We start from the raw sequence: 19,336 nt of genomic DNA, 5'->3' as shown, positions 1-19,336 counted from the left end.
CACCAACTGCACAGACTCGTATTAGCATGTGAAAGTCAGGTTTTCAGCAGCGGAAACGCTTCCATCGTCTGTCTGTCTGGGTAAAAAAGGGCTTTGAATGACTGAAGCCCTCAGAGACCCCAACAGGCTTTGTGTTGCTCAGCCAGGTGGTGTCTGCTTTCATAAATGGAAATAGGACCAGAGGAGAAAGAGCAAGGGGGTCAGTGGGGAGGGAGGTTTTAAGAGGAAACGTTAAAAAAAACATCTTGATTTCAGATTTGTTTGTGCAGTTAGTCTCTAAATCTCAAACTCCTATAGCTGTTTGTTGAAACAGACATGCGAACTTAAGCATCCTCCTGAAGCACACAAGGCTTCAGCCCCATCATACACTCACACAAATGCACTGTACTGGAAACCTGGCGCCTGCTTTGTGCCCTGCAGACTGCTCATTAAAGCGCTCATGAAATGACTGATTGTTTTCTGTAGATTTATGCGTTTCTGTATGAATTAAGATGGTTGTGGCAGGAGATGAATACATTTTGACTTCTCTAACCTGTCTGTGACACTCAGCCCCAGACCCATTGATTTTTACTGCAGACAGAAATCTTTAAAGGAATAGTTCACCCCCCCAAATGACCATTTGTGTATTAGTTACTCACCCCATGTCACGTAACTCTTAACGTTAACTTTTTCTTGCATGCCTCCAGTGAACAACAAATCCAAAAGCAGAGAAAATTGTTGATGAGTTGCAGCCTTAGGGGATCATGTTCAACAACAAAACTTACTTACTTAGTTAGGGTGCTTTCAGACCTAGAGTTGTCTTACTTTGGTCTGAATCAGGGACAAATTTTGTTACAAAGTTGTATAATTGCCTAGAGTTGGTTTGTGTTCTCACGGCAGCATTTATAAGCGGACCAGATAAAATGCCTTGTGTGAGAAAGCTGCTCTTGATTGGTCAGAATTTCCATGTGGGAAAAAATCCAGGAAGTAAAGCAAACGTTGAAGAAGAGTACACTTGCAAGATAAATGTGACACTTTCTAATGTCACAATGGAGGGACAACTACGCAGGTTGATTTTAGCGCTGCTCATCGTGGACTATATTGCTGTCATTGTTCATTTTAGTCAAACCATACAGTTTGAAAACGAGGCGCGGCTCCAACTAGAAAACAATGTTTTGATGCATTGGATGTGCTGAATGTGCATATTAAGGCAGTACAGGAGGAGGTGCACATTAATAATCCTCCAGGACTGTAACATGCTCATGTTTAACCCAAACAATGTGTCATGTGACTGCAGTTGGTTCACATCCAGGTCGGAACACCTTCTCACCACAAACGAACCGCACCAGAGTTCATTTGTATCCAGACAGAGACCACCTCTTCAAGAAGATCTCAGTCTGGTTGTTTCCTGCCCCCCCCCCCAAAAAAAACCATGCTAAGTGGGCAAATGAACTTGAGTTTGATTGAACCAAACCAAACAGGGCAGGTATGAAAGCACAATTACTCTTACTCAACTCGTGCAGTATAAACAGCTCTTTCTGACGGAGCACTGAACTAAAAGTGAAACTTGTGTATCCTTTCTTCTAAGCCAGATCACCCTGAGGCCTGTGAGAAAAACGTCAACAAAACACGATGATTAACTGATATACAAATGGTCATCTGTGGTCAAGCTGTATTTAGGCACATGATGCTTTGAGCCAAATGCTAATGTCAACATCCTAACATGCTGATGTTAGGTCAGGTAATGTTTACAAAGTTTACCATCTTAATGTGTTAGCACGCTAACATTTGCTAATTGGCAAAAAACACGTTATAGCTGAGGCTGATGGGAATGTCAAAAGTATTCAACAGATTAGATGGAAGTTAAAAGATTAGTAAAATTATTATGTTTCATCCTGAGGGGAACATGAATGTCTATGGTGCTGTTGAACTGTACTGCATTATACTGGCAGGTGTTTCTATTATTTGTCTGTCTTATTTATTTCAGTAAATAAAGACAAAACAACAAACACTTTTGGGTTCAACAGCACCACAAACTGTATCCGAATCAACAGCTCTTTAAAAGAGTTTCAACAAAAACAAATTATAACTTTCGTGAAGGAGGATTTATTGCAGGACTGTATATTTGACATTAGTTTTAGCTTAGTGTGTGTCTAATAACTGTCTTCTCTACCTGTGTGAACAAGCCAAATTAGATTCTGTCTGGAGTCAAGTGCCAGCACAACGCAGGATAGTAATAATATGCTTAACGCAAAAGGTTCCAGTTTTCATATAGTAGTATAAACACAGCAGATTGTAATCTATACAAACTGTACAAGAAGTTCAACAACAAAACAAAATCAGGTGCAAAGGAAGACATTCATTGTTTGGAATTTCTTACGTGTCGGACACCGCTCACGTTAACTCCCATGCTCACTCAGAAACATAAATAAAGGCAACAAAGAAAGTGAACATTCAAAGATCACTGAGCCAAAACTTCTACCTGTTCATGGTCTTACTGATTTAGAATTGAGGGTTTTCACTCACAGAAAAGTGAGAAATAAAGAATATGAACCGTCTGCTAACCTACACAGAAGCTGACAGTTTCTGTTTGACTTCAGTCAGCTTCAGATAAAGACTGGAGAGTCTTGTGACTTGGCGATATTTAACATTTTTCTTCTCAGAATCATGAGCTAAATCAAGTGAGAAATACTGCAGGTATAAATTAAGATTTTATAATTCCTTTTCTGTTTTTTTACGTTTTAGTCTGAGCTCCTCGCCTCTCAGATAGGAAACAGCAGTAAAGGAGAACAAACAGGAAATGTTTGTTAATTTAGCTTTCAAATCAGTAACCATTAGCTTTGATTAGGGGGCTTTTAAATCAGGGACCCTGGCCCATGTTTTAATACACCTGACCCCCTAAGTCCAGTTCACTTGACTAGTGTGACCACTGTGTACTGTACTCAGGCACAATACCTCAATCTGTGCCCGAGTCCACTTAAAAAGGTGATCTTGGGTACAATTCTTGTGCACTCTGGTACGGTATGCATGTCGTAACAAAACGCGAAAGCGGACTGTTCTCTAACACAAGACTATATCAGACAGCAGCGCAGCCCAATGCAGACAGACCCAAACTTAGCTCTGCTGCTGTCTCTGACCTACAGTTGGAGCTCCAGCAGGAGGCGGAGAGTTCCAGCGACTCGCTCCTCCACCAGTCTGTTGATGACGTTCCTCGGGGGAACAGTGTCCATCTGTGGGGCCCTTTCCTACACTGTAGCACAACAAAAATGCCACGTAGATGATGCAAGTGTATTCAGGTACAGAGAACTATTACTAATGTACATACTCGGGCACAGCTCGAATCAGTGGTGCCTAATATGAAGATGCCCTAAGACATTAATACTCATATGTGGAATAAAACATAAGTATTTCACTCATGACCTCAGGATGACCGGGAAAAGAACCAAACAGCAGCCCATGTCCCCTTTTAGCTTCATTTCAAATGAAAGGCAAGTTCTTACACAGACTAAAGATGTCACATCTTGAAAAAGGTTAAAACTTCTCACTATCTACACATCAGGGAATTAAAAATGCATAAATATTTACAGAGTTTTGTTCATAAATGATAAATCCACCCCTTGAAAGATTTGACACATTTGAAAAGAAGATACCTGTCAGAAAAGTTTAAAACATTGGAATATGTACAGAATGTAAAGAGTGTCACCAACCTAAAATATCGTTTGTAGGCTTGTTGTTTCTTTCAGAGCATCAGGCAACAAACAGGGAAAACTTTCAGCCAGATATCAGATATTTCATTTTTAACAGAACCTCATTGTACAAACTAACTGAGCCTCTGAGCTGGACATGAATCAAAATGATCTTTTTGTTTCTTTCCTTGGAGGAACTTCTAATGCTTTTACTTTTAGACTTAAGATCATGAAATACCTCTTAAGTGAAAGAGCAGATTAACAGAAGGTTAACACTGCTGCTTCGCTGTGTTTAGTGTATGTGTGTTTGTGTGTGTGAACTCAGTGATCTTTGGATAGAGAGTCCTGCACACTGCCTGGTGTGCAGCGTTATCTGGGCCGGTGGTTGGCCAGCAGGAAGTCTTTGTCTTTGCAGGTGAGGCAAAGTTTGAGGTTCCTAAGGGAGCCGCCAGCAGAGTAAAACGCCCAGATGCCCATCAGGAACAAGATGATGTAGGTGGGAACGAGGCTGGCGACGTACTCGGGGTTCTGGAAGGTCTGTGGGACAAGACGAGAAACAGATAAACACAAAACACAAACACTAAGTTTACTACAGGTTTTCCAGCTCTGTATACCATAACTAAATGACCACACAAAAGCTACCTTATGGGTTTTTATTTTTTGCTCATACAACTAAAGCCCAGTTCAGACCAAAGATTTGCAACGAGATGAGTTCAAACATGTAACTACTTGCAATGCGTCATTCAGCAACATTCTAAAAACCAGCTGGTTCACACCGATGCAACTAGATGAGACAGTGTATCATCTTTATGCAACAACTCTCTGTATTTCTGATTTCAGGTTTTTAAAGCTTATTTTGTGGCTGAATACAACTCATGAGGATGGAAAAAGAGGGCTCTGCAGGGAGGGAACACCTGACGTAGCAAGCGACCATGCTGTCTACGATCATTTTGACTTGACTGGTGGATTCTCTACAAGCTGATATGCTGCTGAGAGAGGTGACGTGCCTTACATTCTATAACCAGCCGCTGGCAATTTGACCAGCTGTGTTGCAGGTGACACCATCAGCCGGCTTGAGTTGAGTTCAGACAGCCAGTTCACACCACTGCAACTTTTCTCTGCAACTTTCTAAAACAGTTTCATCTCATCGTGAATCATTGGTCTGAACTGGGCTTAAAACAAACACCCACCCAGCCCTCATCAACACTCACCAGACAGGAAACGACAAGGTGGCTGATGACAACAGCAGCCACCGCCCACCAGCGCTGCTTCTCGCAGGCATCAAAGAAGACGACGCCCCAGAACATGTGAAGCAGGATGATGGCCATGGTCATGAAGGCTGAAAAACGAAAAGTGTAACATGTAGGATTATGTAATCTAAACTATTCCTCATTTAAAATACTGATACACCCACTTTTTCTGAACTTGACTTTGACAACCCAGGGGAAAATGGTGGGAACAACTTTACAGATTCAATACACTCAAATACACATTGTAGCTGACAGCTAAATTGGAAAGTTTCTGTGTATATTGTTACCTGAGGACAGGAAGTAGTGCTGCGAGTCTCCATGGATCCCAACAGTCCCTGGCCCCACAGAGTCCGCCAGGATGTTCACCACCGAGAACGCACCGCTCATGAAGCCAAAGCCGAGGCCGGACACTGAGGCAAAACGGCGATGACAGAGGAGTGTTTTATTCCACTGACTGCATGTTAACAGTGTTAGCAGCACCTTTTTATTTATCAGATATATCAGCAATGGGTATATGTTGGGAGATCAGCAACAAGATACTACAGCCCAGATAATATAAATACCTGTTTGTGGTCATTCAGAAACAAAACTACGTCTTGCTAAAATACTTAGTCCACCAGAGAGTACAGAGAAGTTTATTTTTAATTATAAAATGTCTCACTGAGTACAGATCTTGATCACTATTCTTGAAGGACCATATTTAAGGGACTGGATGTTTTTAAGTACTCCAGCAAGTTAGTATTGTGCTTCTATGATGTTGGGGGATTTTAGAGACACTGGTTTAAAGAAGCTGGTTAAAAACGAAGCAGTAGAGACTGAGACATCCTGACTTTTAGTCCACAGCATGATGCATATTTAGTTAGTGCTAACACTGCTAGTGCTAGTCCTCCAATGATAGGTGAACTTATTTTAATGTATGAAATCACTGGAGTACCCCTTTAAAGATGAATACTGGACAAAACACATTATCAGATTTTCTTAACCCTGTTCAGCAGCTGGGAAGTTGAAATAACGCTTTTTCCAAAGCGCCACACAAACACAGTCAGCTTTAAATAAAACAAAGAGACAGACAGTGATGTGAAGTGCAGACTAACTGTACCATAGGCCAGCTGACGTATGGAGATCGGCATGGTTTCCTCCTGACTGAGAGCGAGGAGGCCTTCATTCGCCTTCCTGCAGGAAAAACACACACAAACACACACGTCAGCGTTTAAGCTCCTCGTTTCACTGTGTGCTGTCAACAAAAACATCAGTAAGAAATATGTGTGTCAGTAAGAGGAAGATGATACGCACTGCAACAATGGACCTTTAATAGAAAAAAAAAATAAATAAAGGTGGGAACTGGAACAAACTGGGACACCAGAGACACACACTCTGGGGCACTACTCACCAGGGTGTAATTATGATGATGAGAGAGTGCAGAAGTTAGTTTATTAAATTACACACAAGTTGTAAAATGTCCTAGTGTTAGATTTAAAACAAGTCTCAAACTGAAGAACCTTGACATTGTGTGCGTCAGATTTCTGAGCTTTGACATAAAACTCAACTTGAGCTGCAGGGTTCAATTCAAAGATACAAAATTGTCTGTGAGGTATTAGTCTCGCTCACCAGACCTTTCTCAAGAAAAGAAAGGTCTGGCTGGGCCGACTCTCACTTTAAGATTGGAGAAAAAAAAAACGCCCCGGCTGCTTGTATTTCTTTCAACCAATCACAATCGTTCTGGGCGGTGCCACAGCAACGATGCACTTGCAAAAATATTGCTGGGGGGAAACAGGTTTTGGTGACACATGCCCACAAAAATATCGCCTACAGGACGCGAACCATGGCAGAAAAACGGCTACATCTCCGCAAGATCAAACACCGCAAAAGTTAGTAAAGGACGCGTTGAAAACGGTTGAAAACTGCTACACAACCGGAGGTGGTGGGTGGCTCGTTCCGCCCAATGAGAGGCTGATCTATGCAGCAAACTTCCGCCCACTCAGCCTAGTGAGGTATTAAAAAAAAGAACAGTTTGTTCTTGGATTTTACCGTCTTCTTTCATTTTATGTTTATGCAGATTAAACTTTTCAGACAAATATCTCCACCCCACAATCACTACCTCACTCTACACTTCAGATCAGCTGTTTGGTCTTCACAGAATCACGTTGTACACTTTCTACTGACATCGACAAACTTAGAAAGAGTGCTGCAGTGTTTTAGATTTTCAAATGTTTTTCAGATTGCCACTGGTTTGCATTTGTTTTATTACAGTAAGAAAATCTTATAGGGACTTACAGTCAGGATACTGTTGCTTTCATCAAAAAAAATCAAACTGTTTTAAGATGAAATGATTACCTGATTAAATGAGTAGTCAATCAACAGAAAATTAATTTGCATCCACTCTGAAGTTTGTTAACGCAAAAGTTAACAGGTTCTAGCCTCTTTAATATGAACATTACGGCCCTTGTCCACCAAAATTAGCGCATCTACATGGGTTCTTTAAACATATCACATTAAGTTCTGGGAAACTGTGAGGGACATTTTTCGTAATTTTTTGACATTTGATGAACCACACAATTGATCAATTAATCAAGAAAATAATCAGATTAATAGATGATAAATATTGTCATTTGCAGCCTGAGACCTAAAATATCATAATACTTATAAGAACATGCAAAGTTTTTTGCTTTTCGAACTCTTGGCATATGTCCTGTGATACTGCCGTCAACTTGGCAACAAAAAACAGAAGCATCATTGTCTCTCAGTATTGACCAGTATAGGGTGATAAACACTGGATACTTGTTTTGGCATTTTGGTGCATCTCTGTGAGTTTTTAAAATGGTAAAAGTCAGCACCAGACAATCATTTCACTGCAGGACAACTGGCTGATTATTCAGCTTTAGTGGCCTCTAGTGGCTGCTGGTGCTCGTAATCATTAGCGCTGTCCCAGTTCCGGACTACATCCTGACTCTAGGCAGTGCGTGACCAAATTAAGTTTACTCAAAAAAGTCAGCGTGCACATTAAAATACATTTGAATAGGACTGTGCTGTTCATGGACAATATTGAGGCAATGCACAAAAGAACCTGAGCTGGTAGAGCAGCTGCAGAAAGCTCCTAGAAGACAAAAAAGGGTGTTTTTAAATCTTTAGATAGATATATAGACATGTAATTAATCCTGAGGGAAATGAAGGCACCCAGTAGCTTGTTACACAACACAACGTATGTGTGGCCTCTTTACAAGATGGCGCTGACGTGAGTGGCAGCCTCTGCAGTAGCTCTGTCTCTGTAGTGTACTTTATCTTTACTCTTTCCCATTGCTTGTCCACATTTTCGTTTTTCTACTGCACACTTTGAGTGGATCTAACTATATCCTATGGATATTGCTACTTCATTTCTGCAAGATGGTGGCGGACACCTTGTTTATTCAAAGGAGCAGCTGCTCTCATTTTGAATGACATGGCACGACAATGTTTACACTATACCAGAGGAGCTGAGGCGGCGCTAAAGGGGCTGCAGAGCTGGATCTAGCAAGAAAGATGTTTTAGCAGCAGCATTTAAAATCATAATTTGACTGACTTCCAACTGCACTAAGTATGTTGATTTGTTGTATACTAACTACAAAAACTGTAAAAACTGAACACAGCAACTTTTTATCTTTTTTGTTTATCGAGCAGTTTCTGTCATCAGGATTATGTTTACATTTTCCTCACCTCCTTCAGTCATATCAAACTTCTTGCAATAATTATAAAAGACTGTTGTAGATGTCTATTTTTAAGATAGGTTTCTTCAAGTCAAGGCTTAAGAAGCATCTCAATACAAGCTGTGAAAATCCACTGCTGACAGAAGATACTAAAAATCAAATGAAAAGTACATTTATTCCAAAACATACAAAGCTGCATTCAAGAATGTGATGGAAATCTGATTATGATGGTAACTGGCTCAGGACCAGATGACGTGATTCACACTGAATATAATCAGAATGAGTCTGTCAGTGTTAAAACAGAGACTGTATTGCAGGCCAGCTGTGAACATCGTGACAGGAACTTACTTCAGCAGCTTGTAGTAAGCGAAGCGGAAGGTTTCCTGCAGCAGGACGGACAGCACCACACCGAAGATGAGGAGACCTTTCTGCTGCGCTGGGCTGTCCTTGTTACTGATCTGAACTGAGATGAACCACACCAGGGAGGCCAGCAGCAGAGACACCAGCCAGAAAAACGCTCTGAGAGGGGAATAAAACACACACGCAATTAGTTATATGAAAAACAGCTCAGACACAGGCATGTGTGACATCAGTGTGTTACTGAAGTTGATTTCAGTCCAATAGCTACATCAGTTCTCTTTAAATTTCCAGATGTTACACAAAGTATACATTGATCTGTTTATGCTTAAATAAGCTTTCCTTAAGGCCTTAGTTGTCACAAATGGATGTGAATGTGGATGCAGACATGCTGCCTTAACTGTCTAAATAAATGCTCTGAAGTAGGCGATTCCCACAAGGTATTCACTTTTTCTACTGGCTGTCCATTTTTGGCACATTGGCCTGAGGATCAGGTAAAAAAAAAATCAGGCTGGAATGTCCTTTACAGCTTACTAAGCAGGAGATAGCAGAACATTAACATTCATTTCACAGTCATTGACATCATTATATGGCAGGCTACTGCATGTAATGATGTCTTATCTCTGACACAAGACAAGATAAACTTTTATTGATCCCTAGAGGAGAGGAGCAGCATAAAGACAGAAACAGCACAGATTAATAGGGTAAAAATAAATACATAATAAGAGGTATATAATACTAAATTATGAATGGAATAAAAAAAATCAAGAGCATTTGGAGACAAAACCTACACGATAAAGTAAAAGTAGTGTGATTACTAGCAGCAGAGTCAGCAAGTCTATAGAGAGCATACGAAGCTAGCGATATGATTATTTGTCTGTATTAAGAGTTGTAATATAGAATATGATGCAAAAAAATCTACGTAAAAAAATTAACACAATATATTATAATAAAGTAGATTATTATTAGAATCTATTATGTAGCCTATGTTATGTATATTCTACGAGATATGAGATATAGCACAAGATGAAAGCTAAATAATATATAACGTAACACATAGATGACCATATGCCAAAGCTATGAAACCAGACTGAACTGAATAGACTGTTTTCAAATATTCTGACAATCCATTCATTGTTTTTGAATAAAATTTCAGTAAATATTGAATAATGCAACTTCCCTGTGCCAACTGTGACTAGATATAGATATTCAATTTACAGGTGATTGAAGATACAAAGAGCAAATCTTCACATTTTAGAAGCTAAATAAACACAGATTTAGGCATTTTTGCTTAAAAAAAAATAAAATAGCAACTATATTAATAATTGTTTAACTGTTAGCTTAATCTTTATCTCCATGTTTATAATGTGAGGTGAAACCTTTTGAGAACTTAGGCTAATTAATATCTCTCTGACACAGTGTAAAAAAAAAACTAATTTTGAAACTTTATGCAATAAACATTAATATCTGTTGATACACAGAGCCAGGTCACACAAGCCCGCTTCTCTTAACATTATTCGTTATTTGTCAGATGCAGAACAATTAGAAGAAGATGTACTTTATTAACCCACGCTTTACACTTGGTCTGAACGGGGACTTGAACCATGCCCCTATGGACTGAGCTACTGACACCCATAATTTTACAGCGGAGGCAGTCTGTGACAATTTAATTGTTGTTCTCTGGCTCCCTCCTACAATGCTCCTCCAAAATGTCAAAAAGAAAAACACCCAAGTACAAGTGAGAATCCAAGACACTGTGCATGAATTAAAATATAGGAATAAAATAGAATATAAATTAAACAGAAACATATTATTCAAAATAAAACAGTGGTAGAGTAGTATTCAGTAGTGATGAAATTACTATCATTACACTGTGCAATTGATAAAGTGGTGGATTAATGCAAGATTTTGATTAATTTTCGGTAACTTCAACTAAATTGCCACCACATGTTAGATATCAAAAGACTTCAGTAACGAAGTAAGCCAACACTGTGGCACCTTACGTTACTTGTCTACTATACTGTTAATAACACTGGCCTTTTTCTAATAAGTTAATGTGTTGTTAACAGTTACAGTTAGCTCCAACCAAGTTAATGCAAGAAAATGTGTATCTTTGATAATAATATACCAAAGTAGCTGTGAACTACTCACGTTTAGTCAAGTTTGTTCATAGTTTAAGGTAAATGAGCACAACCTGTGCAGCCCATTAAAACCTTAACGTTTCTATTATCGGACACAATTAAGGTGATTATATTTGGCCCTTCTCTCGACATCATCTTTATCGTTTCCTAAATCGCTGTAAACCGAACAGACCTCTGAGCATAATAAATACAGCTTCTTGTCCAACAGTTATGAATTAACAGTTAGCTAGCTAACGTTGTCTTTGAATTAAAAGCTAAGATACATTGTTTAAACCCTAACGCTGGATATTTGAATTATTGTCACTAGTGTGTGTAGTGTGCGAGAACAACCCTAAATGGCTGAATGTATCTAACTGTATGAGATATAAGAGAGAAACTTTCAAGATGAAAATGGAAGCTAACGGTAGCTGCTAACGTTAGCTAAGGAAGCGGTCTGTTAGCTAAAAGCTAGCTCCGCTAAACACTGGGTTTTATCTGATTAAACGCCATATTCGTGCCTGTATCACCTTGATATAATGAAGATAAGTTCACTATCACCCTGCTTTGATAAATATAGACTAACTCTCACCCTGCTATGAGGAAAATGACCCTCAGCGGCTCCCGGGCGATGGTAAACAGGAACAGAGCGATAGCTGGGCCGAAGGCGATGAAGGTGCAGCCGAAAAATACCGCCGCCGTCATTTTGGTCTCTTTATGGGGGGAAATCAGCGGCCAGCAGCGCGAATACAAGCGCCTTGTCTTGTTCCTTTAAACGTGGATATAACGATGTTTGTCTTTCAAATTTTCAACCGTAGCCTGCTGGTGTAGTGGATGGTTTCCCCAACTTCCACCTCCACTAGCGTGTCACATGACCGAGGGAAAGCGCTGTCTTCTTCTTCTTGAGTTTTAGCGGCAGTTGGTAACCAGCTCATTACCGCCACCTACTGCTTCAGAGTGCGGACCAGAGATTTACCAACATTAATCCTGTTTGTTTGAAGTCAAGGATGACAGGTTCATTCATGTTTTTGTCTTCTTTTATATGTTGCCTTTCTTGTTCATACTTATTTACTTTTAATCAGTGGTACAATTCAACTGGCAACCCTACTTCCTGTAGGGGAGACTGCAGCCCTCAAAGCATTTTCTCTGTAGACCACCATTACATGTCTATAAAATTGTTGACAGAACACCTCCAACTGCAAACAAGGTCAATTAACAATCTTTCTGTCCTGATATTTTTAGTCATGGTGGTTTTATATTTGTTAAACTTTCCTCAAGCCAAAAAAAGCAATTTAAAAGTCTACGATGTCATCACAATGTGAAGTCTACAAGCCGAGCAGGAATTTGCGGGCAGAGCCAGCGGGAGAAACTAGAAAACTTTTTTGGCATGTGTGCCAGGCAAGCAATTACATTGGAATGATTAGGCACCATTTTGGTGTCCAGTATCTAGTTATTATTAAAACCTATGCATGAAACTTATTATGCACATGGTCTGTGATGCTCCCTCTCTGCTGACCAAAGGACAAACTGATGTCTCATACTTAACATTATTATTTCATACTGTTTTAATTAAATTAATTGATCAGTGGTTATTGAATTGTTTTAACTACATGTATATATTTTTGGGACTTTATTGTGGGCCTTGCTTTTAATATGCAGTGTTGGGTAAGCTACTTGGAAGATGAAGTGAGCTAAGCTACCAGCTACTCTACATCAAAATGAAGTTTCACTACACTGAAGCTATCCCCAGAGAAACGTAGCAAGCCAAGCTATGAGAAAATGGCAAAAGTAGCTTGCTACCTGCAAAGCTATTTTTTTTTTGTTTTGAGTGTGGGGTAAACTGTCCCTTTTAATAGCCTAACATAAAAATAATAAGAAACGTGTGCATTTAAATGCCTTCTCAAAACCTTTTTAAAAGCCTGATATTGTTGTTAGTTTCATTTTTACACTTCTAATACTGTCTATTATGCATTTAATTCATTTTTTGAAAATTATTTTCAAATTATTCTATTCTGTTGCATTTTATTCTACTTAATTTTTCTATGTTTAATTTCATGCCTTGTCTCACATTTACCATTTGTAAACCCAAATTATGTTAATCTTGATGGTTGAAAACTCCTCTATGTTCTGTCTATTTATATTTCATGATTTATCAAATTATTTCTATGACACACTCAAAAGCACCACATGATTTATTTATTCCGTCATTTATACACATTGCCAACAGCATAGACTCACATAACACAGAGAAATGAATAATACTGGTCAACAGAAGAACAACACGCTGATGTTTAAGCTTCTGTCTCAAACATCTTCTTCCTGCCGCCCATCCCAGCCTTGTCTTCAATGTTCTTCCTCCAGTCGCCTGTTTGTTTCTCCTGCAAAGACACACATGCAAAAGATGCAGCAGGCTCACATCACAAATAATAAATAGTTGAAATGCTCTTATTAATTTGTGTTTGAGGAATTATGATTTTCAGTCTGTTCTGTTGTTGTATTTTTATGCCAATGTTTGATTTCAGAGATGGACACAAAAAAATGTACTCAGTTCAACCCAAACTAAATGTAATCCTGCTGTAATTGTCCTTCAATGTAAAATCTGAAGCACGCACCTCCTCTTTCACCTCCTTCTTGACCTGCTTCAGGTTGGCTCTCAGGTCCATAGAAACTTTGTGTTTGGAGCCCAGCAGAGCAGCCAGCATGGCATCAGCCGACATCCGCACCTTCTTCAGGGCTGGCTTCTTAAACTTCCCATTCAGATCCTGAACCATCAGCTTCAGGTCGTCGATCTGACAGAAGAGAGAGTTACTTTGAAATATAAAACAAATATATATAATATAAAACATGGTGTAGCTGTTAATGTGGGCTGTGGAAACAGAAAATAACATTGATTTTAAAAAAACACCTTTGGCAGGAAGTCAAACTTGAAAAAGACGTACCTCCTTGTTGGACTTCTTCACTTTGATCTCTATGTCGTATCGCTCGTCATCCACCAAATCAATCTGCTTATGAAGTTTCCGGCACAGCTCCTGATTGTTGTAATAGACAGGAAAACAGGTGTGACAAACATAGCCAACGTAACAAGCAGGGGATCCATTCTTTCTATATTTTATGTTACAAAGCCAATTTTCTGTCACCTCCTACAGTCTGTGTTTAATTAGTGTGTGTTTGAATATAACAGGAAAAACAAATCTGAAAAGTTAATTCAGCATGTAGGTGCTGTATTTTTAAAATTTTAACTGCATATGTCATAACATTTATATATATCCATCCATCCGTTTTCAACCGCTTATCTGAAGCCGGGTCGCAGGGGCAGCAGGCTGAGCAAAGCACCCCTGACATCGTACCCAGGCCAGACAAGGTATGTAATCCCTCAAGCATGTTCTGGGTCTGCCCCGGGGCCTCCTTCCATTTAGACCTACATATCATCTTATAAAGTTTTTGGGTAACATCAAGCAGAGTTTCTTTTCTTCTTTTCTGATTCATTTTAGTCAATATTCCTAGTCTTTTATCTCTGTTTTTGGTCTCCACAAACTTTCTGGGGAAATAGCTGTCTCTTTACCTGCTAAATGCTCCACCAGCTCAGGCTGTTATCATGCACCGTTCATATGTCCATCCATTCATCCATCCATTTTCATCTGCTTATCCGGGGCCAGGTCGCAGGGGCGGCAGGCCGAGCAAAGCACCCCAGACGCCCTTCTCCCCAGCAACACTTTCCAGCTCCTCCTGGGGGACCCCAAGGTGTTCCCAGGCCAGATGAGATATGTAATCCCTCCAGCATGTTCTGGGTCTGCCCTGGGGCCTCCTACCAGTGGGATGTGCCTGGAACACCTCTAACGGAAGGCGCCCAGGAGGCATCCTGATTAGATGCCAGAACCACCTCAGCGGATCCCTTTTTCACACAAAGGAGCAGCGGCTCTACTCTGAGCTCCCTCTGGATGTCCAAGCTCTTCCCGCTATCTCTAAGGCTGAGCCCAGCCACCCCTACAGAAAAAACTCATTTCGGCTGCTTGTGTCCGTGACCTCGTTCTTTCGGTCACTACCCAGAGCTCATGACCACAGGTGAGGATTGGGATGTGGATCGACCAGTAAAACGTAACAGTCGTGGACTGTTCATGTGTATATCAACAAAAATGAATGCACCACAATTCTTATAACCCATGTCATCCCGAGCCAGTAATTCATATATAAATCACGTAATTGTAAAAGCTGCAATTATGTGACCAGTGTGCTGACAAGAGTAAGGAAGGAAGTAGCGTAAAGTCCACATAAAGAGGCATGTTGGGGTGGTGGATGGGTCAAACAAACACATAACTTTCACACAGGAAACTGGAGTTTGTGTCAAACCAGGTGAACTTACTTGAGTAAGGTGAGTTACTTTATGGTACGTCATCAATCAGCCATGTTTCTTAACCTAACCTATGTAACTTTACAGTAAGTATGTGTATAGGCACATTATGGCACAATGGGCCCCTGGGCCTGGAAGTGGAGAAAACCCCCCTTTCTCCCCAGGGCTGAAGTCCTGTGCAAAAAACTGATGGGATGATACACTGTCTTAAAATGTCTTATGATGATTTCTTTCTTGTGAAAGAAATCAAAGTGAATGTTTAGGCAATTCCTTAAGTTTCTAGTTTTTCTAGGACTTTTAGGGCTGTGTTATTGACATGATGACCATGCCCTTTGACAAAAAATACAAAGTTGGTGAGGGCGCAGCAACTTCATGCAGAGACTCTGCTTAGGGCCCCCCTGAGCCCTTGAGCTGTTTTGAAATACACCCTTTCGTATGTGAGGTGATGGCACCCTACCATGTTTCCTTTCCTAATCCTAACCTATGCAACTTTACTTTCCTGGACCTAACTTTACGTTAAGTATGAAATTTTACGTTAAGTATGTAACATGATGAAGCTCAACCATGATTCTTTTCCTAAACTTAACGTAAGCGGTAAGGGCACTAACTTGAACTGTTGTATGAGGATACGCTCACCAGCCTGTCTCTAACTGTGTCTGTCTGTCATCACAGGAAACTCTTTTGGCATTGACAGCTGGAGGAAAATCCCAACAGAGACTATAGGGATTCACCCGAGCTAAAATTAGAAGACAGTCCTGTTTTCTTTTTGTAGTTTTTTTGCGTTCAGCAACAGAAGCTCCCGTGGGATTATCGTTTTCCCATGAGGCACCAGTGTCAAATACTCGTGGGAGCTGTTGCTGAATGCTGAAAAATAAACAAAATATTTGTTAAAGTAATATGTGTTCAAATGTTTGGGGCAAGTGCAGTAGTACCTGCTCAGTTAGCTCTACGGCTTCTACAGTTCTGTAAACCTGCTTACTTCAGCCATGTTTGTATGGAGGCTGCAGTGATTCTGACCTCCACCCAGCTTCCAAGGTGATGGTGGTGGTTTACCTGGAGCTCCTGCATGGAGCCTGGGATGGAGAGGGCGGGACAGTTCTCCTCCATGTGCTTCATTTTTTGCCTTTGGGCCTCCTGCGCCTCCTCCTCCAGCATCGCCTCGCCGATCTGCAGCAGCAAGCCCTGAGAGGACAGAGAGGAGGAGGAGAAGGTTCAGTACCACATCATACCAGTGGAGCCTTGATCAAGTGTTTATGTTTTTAGAAGAGCAAAAACTGCTTTTCAACCATCCTTAAAAACATGGAAATACTGGCCAATGTTTGTATGTAGTCACAGATCAGAAATACACTGGACTTAAGCCTAAAGTGCTGGTAAAATGTCGGAGGCTGAGACGTTTATGACACCACAACATTCAAAGGTTTCAGACGAGCCCGGTCTCACTCCACGACAAGCAACAAAGGACCGCGGGTTGAGCTGAACCCAGGCTGCTGCAAAGGACTCAGCCTATGGTGTGTACGCTCTACTGGGTGAGCTAGACATCATCCCCACTTTTACTTACTTCTATGACACTAGAATACAGTTTTGAATGTTAGTAAATGTGGGATCTAAGTCCCTCCCACAATCTGGGGCTTTAAGGGGTCACAAGCCAAAAAAGGTAAAGGACCACTGACCAACATCCTCATGAAGGCTGTTTGGAGGTAAAATGTATTTGAATATGTAGCTTGTGTGTGAAACAAAATGTCTGAGGTCCTCATTCATATCATTTTGCATCACATATCTTGCTGTTATAATGTATTGTTTTCATATTTCTCCTATAAAACACTTGGTAAACTGCTGTTATAGTAGGTACAGTTAGCGATATTTCAGTTCTTACCAACATGTTCAGTTTTTAAAAAAAAAACGGTCTCTGAAAATTTAAAAGACTGGCCTTCATCAACACCATCTTACTCTACCTTGAGCTGATTCCTCCGGCTCGACGACATCTTTTTCCTTTAGAGAAACAGAGAAAGGAAGAAGGAAAATAATTAAGAGTCATTCTGTAAGTTCTGTAGATTCAGAAAGTCTCCTCAGTTCAGATCGAGACTTACTCTGCCATCCTGACTGCAGCTGATTCCTGACAGATGAGTGGAAATACCAGAGCTTTCCGGTCCCTTTATAGGTTCAGTGTGTGCGTGTGTGTGTGTGTGTGTGTGTGTGTGTGTGAGACAAACCACTAGCAGTTGTCTTCAGAAGCTGTCAGTTGAATTCTAGACAGAGGGGTCGGTGGCGGCAGCTGAGCCTGGAACAAACGCTTCAGGAATCTTCTTCCGGAAGCATCTCCAGACAGTACAGGAGCATTATGAGGACTGTAACCAGATTTAGTTCAGTTTTTAGGGTTTGGTGTGACTTACTGGCAAGGCTGGAAATGTGCCATGATATTCTATAAACCAGCAGTGAATATATTTACTATCTACTTCATTGTTGTCTAAATCCTTACTACAGCACCAAATGTGGATTAATCCGCTGCTGAAAATAGTCCCCAACAAATGCACATCTGCTCCTGTTTGTTTGATAAAAACTACAGTGACCAGCTGTTTTAGGAAATCACTGAGGCTCTTTGAAATATGAAACTACATATTTTGTGAGCTGTTTTTTTTAAAGATTTATTTCTTGAGTAGGAACCAAAAGGCTTCTAAAGTGCTGTATCGTAGGCAACTGGACTTGCTTGAGTTTCTTGAAGACGTTTCATTTCTCATCTAAAAGACTTCTTCAGTTCATTGAACTGAAAAAACATCTTCAAGAAACTCAAGCAAGTCCAGTTGCCTTTGATATAGCACTTAAGATAACCATGACCTGGATGACTGAGAATCCAGACAGGGTAGAGTTTTCAGACAGTATTGAGAGGCACACTAACACATCATTTTTGGTCTTTGGATTTGTATAAAAGTCTGAGTAAAACCTTCAGAGGGGACTGTAAGTGCTAATAAAATACTAATTCAGCCATGAGACTGAATTCATCACTGAATTTTACTATCAGGAGACAAAGTTTGATATTCATAATGAAGCGTCTGTGATATTTGAAGAGAAAATAAAAGCAGCCGACACACGATTTTCTACAAAGACAATTAAAGCTCCGTTTCCTAAACTGTAGAGGGATTTCTCTGCTGTCCTTGGTTTCCTCTGAGTCAGCTCAGCTGCAGTCTGTGACAGCTGACTGCTCCTTTCATCTGTCTGTTTCATTCCTGCTATTTCACAGACAGTAACAGGAACTCAGCAGAGATTCATTTAAAGCTAATTACACATAATGATATCCTGCTGGATAGTGAAAAGTCAACCACTGCAATATAATATTTCTCAAGATAGAAGTATTTGATGTAACCTGTAATCAAGTTTCAAAAGTAAAAGAAAGTGGTGCTTGATGTAAAGAAAGGTGATAATGTAGTAGATATATGTTATTTATAGAATGTATTTATATATCATTTATTGCAATAGAGAATAATATATAAAGGAGTTTTGATCCTTTTTCTTAAATCAAAAAAGCCAGTATCACTGTGCGATATGATACCAAAGTCCTGCTGGGATGTATTCTTGTTGAAATGAAGATTAAAAAAAACTCCCACAGGCAATTAAAGCAATATTGTTTACCAAATGCAGCCGTCTGCAGGTCCAACTTTTGATTAAATTCTTTTATTTGGTTGTAAATTAAAATATGCTGTAACTTCTGCCACCAACATCAATATAATAGAGATGAATTAGATTTTGTTTATGGTGAGAGATGATGTGCAGTTACTCAGGATCTGCAGAGACATGAACAGCTTTCAGAGAGGTTTGTGGATCATCCTGAGTGAGCAGACCGTGAAAGGTGATGTTTTTGTGATGCGTCTGAAAATATCGAAATACAAAAGGCAAGGCAGCTTTATTTGTAAAGCACATTTCATAC

General features: G+C 40.1%; 2 protein-coding genes across 2 annotated transcripts; both read right to left on the bottom strand.

Moving 5' to 3' along the window:
* Positions 1-3,438: 3,438 nt before the first annotated feature.
* Positions 3,439-11,947, bottom strand: aph1b (aph-1B gamma-secretase subunit). Its single transcript, XM_033632957.2, has 6 exons — positions 11,662-11,947; positions 8,944-9,114; positions 6,015-6,088; positions 5,203-5,325; positions 4,877-5,004; positions 3,439-4,202 (listed from the first exon to the last, which is right to left on the bottom strand). The coding sequence occupies exons 1-6, from the start codon at positions 11,772-11,774 to the stop codon at positions 4,035-4,037; spliced, it is 777 nt and encodes a 258-aa protein (XP_033488848.1). The 5' UTR covers positions 11,775-11,947; the 3' UTR covers positions 3,439-4,034.
* A 1,296-nt stretch (positions 11,948-13,243) lies between these two features.
* Positions 13,244-17,573, bottom strand: LOC117257457 (troponin I, fast skeletal muscle-like). Its single transcript, XM_033627672.2, has 6 exons — positions 17,505-17,573; positions 17,370-17,406; positions 16,471-16,599; positions 14,009-14,098; positions 13,682-13,858; positions 13,244-13,447 (listed from the first exon to the last, which is right to left on the bottom strand). Exons 1-6 carry the CDS (start codon positions 17,510-17,512, stop codon positions 13,361-13,363), a joined length of 528 nt encoding a protein of 175 aa, XP_033483563.1. The 5' UTR covers positions 17,513-17,573; the 3' UTR covers positions 13,244-13,360.
* Positions 17,574-19,336: the final 1,763 nt, after the last annotated feature.

The sequence above is a fragment of the Epinephelus lanceolatus genome, chromosome 2 (genome assembly GCF_041903045.1).
Source record: "Epinephelus lanceolatus isolate andai-2023 chromosome 2, ASM4190304v1, whole genome shotgun sequence".
Classification (NCBI taxonomy): domain Eukaryota; kingdom Metazoa; phylum Chordata; class Actinopteri; order Perciformes; family Serranidae; genus Epinephelus; species Epinephelus lanceolatus.
Note: the sequence above shows the minus strand (reverse complement) of the source record. Positions and strands in the feature narration are given on the sequence as shown.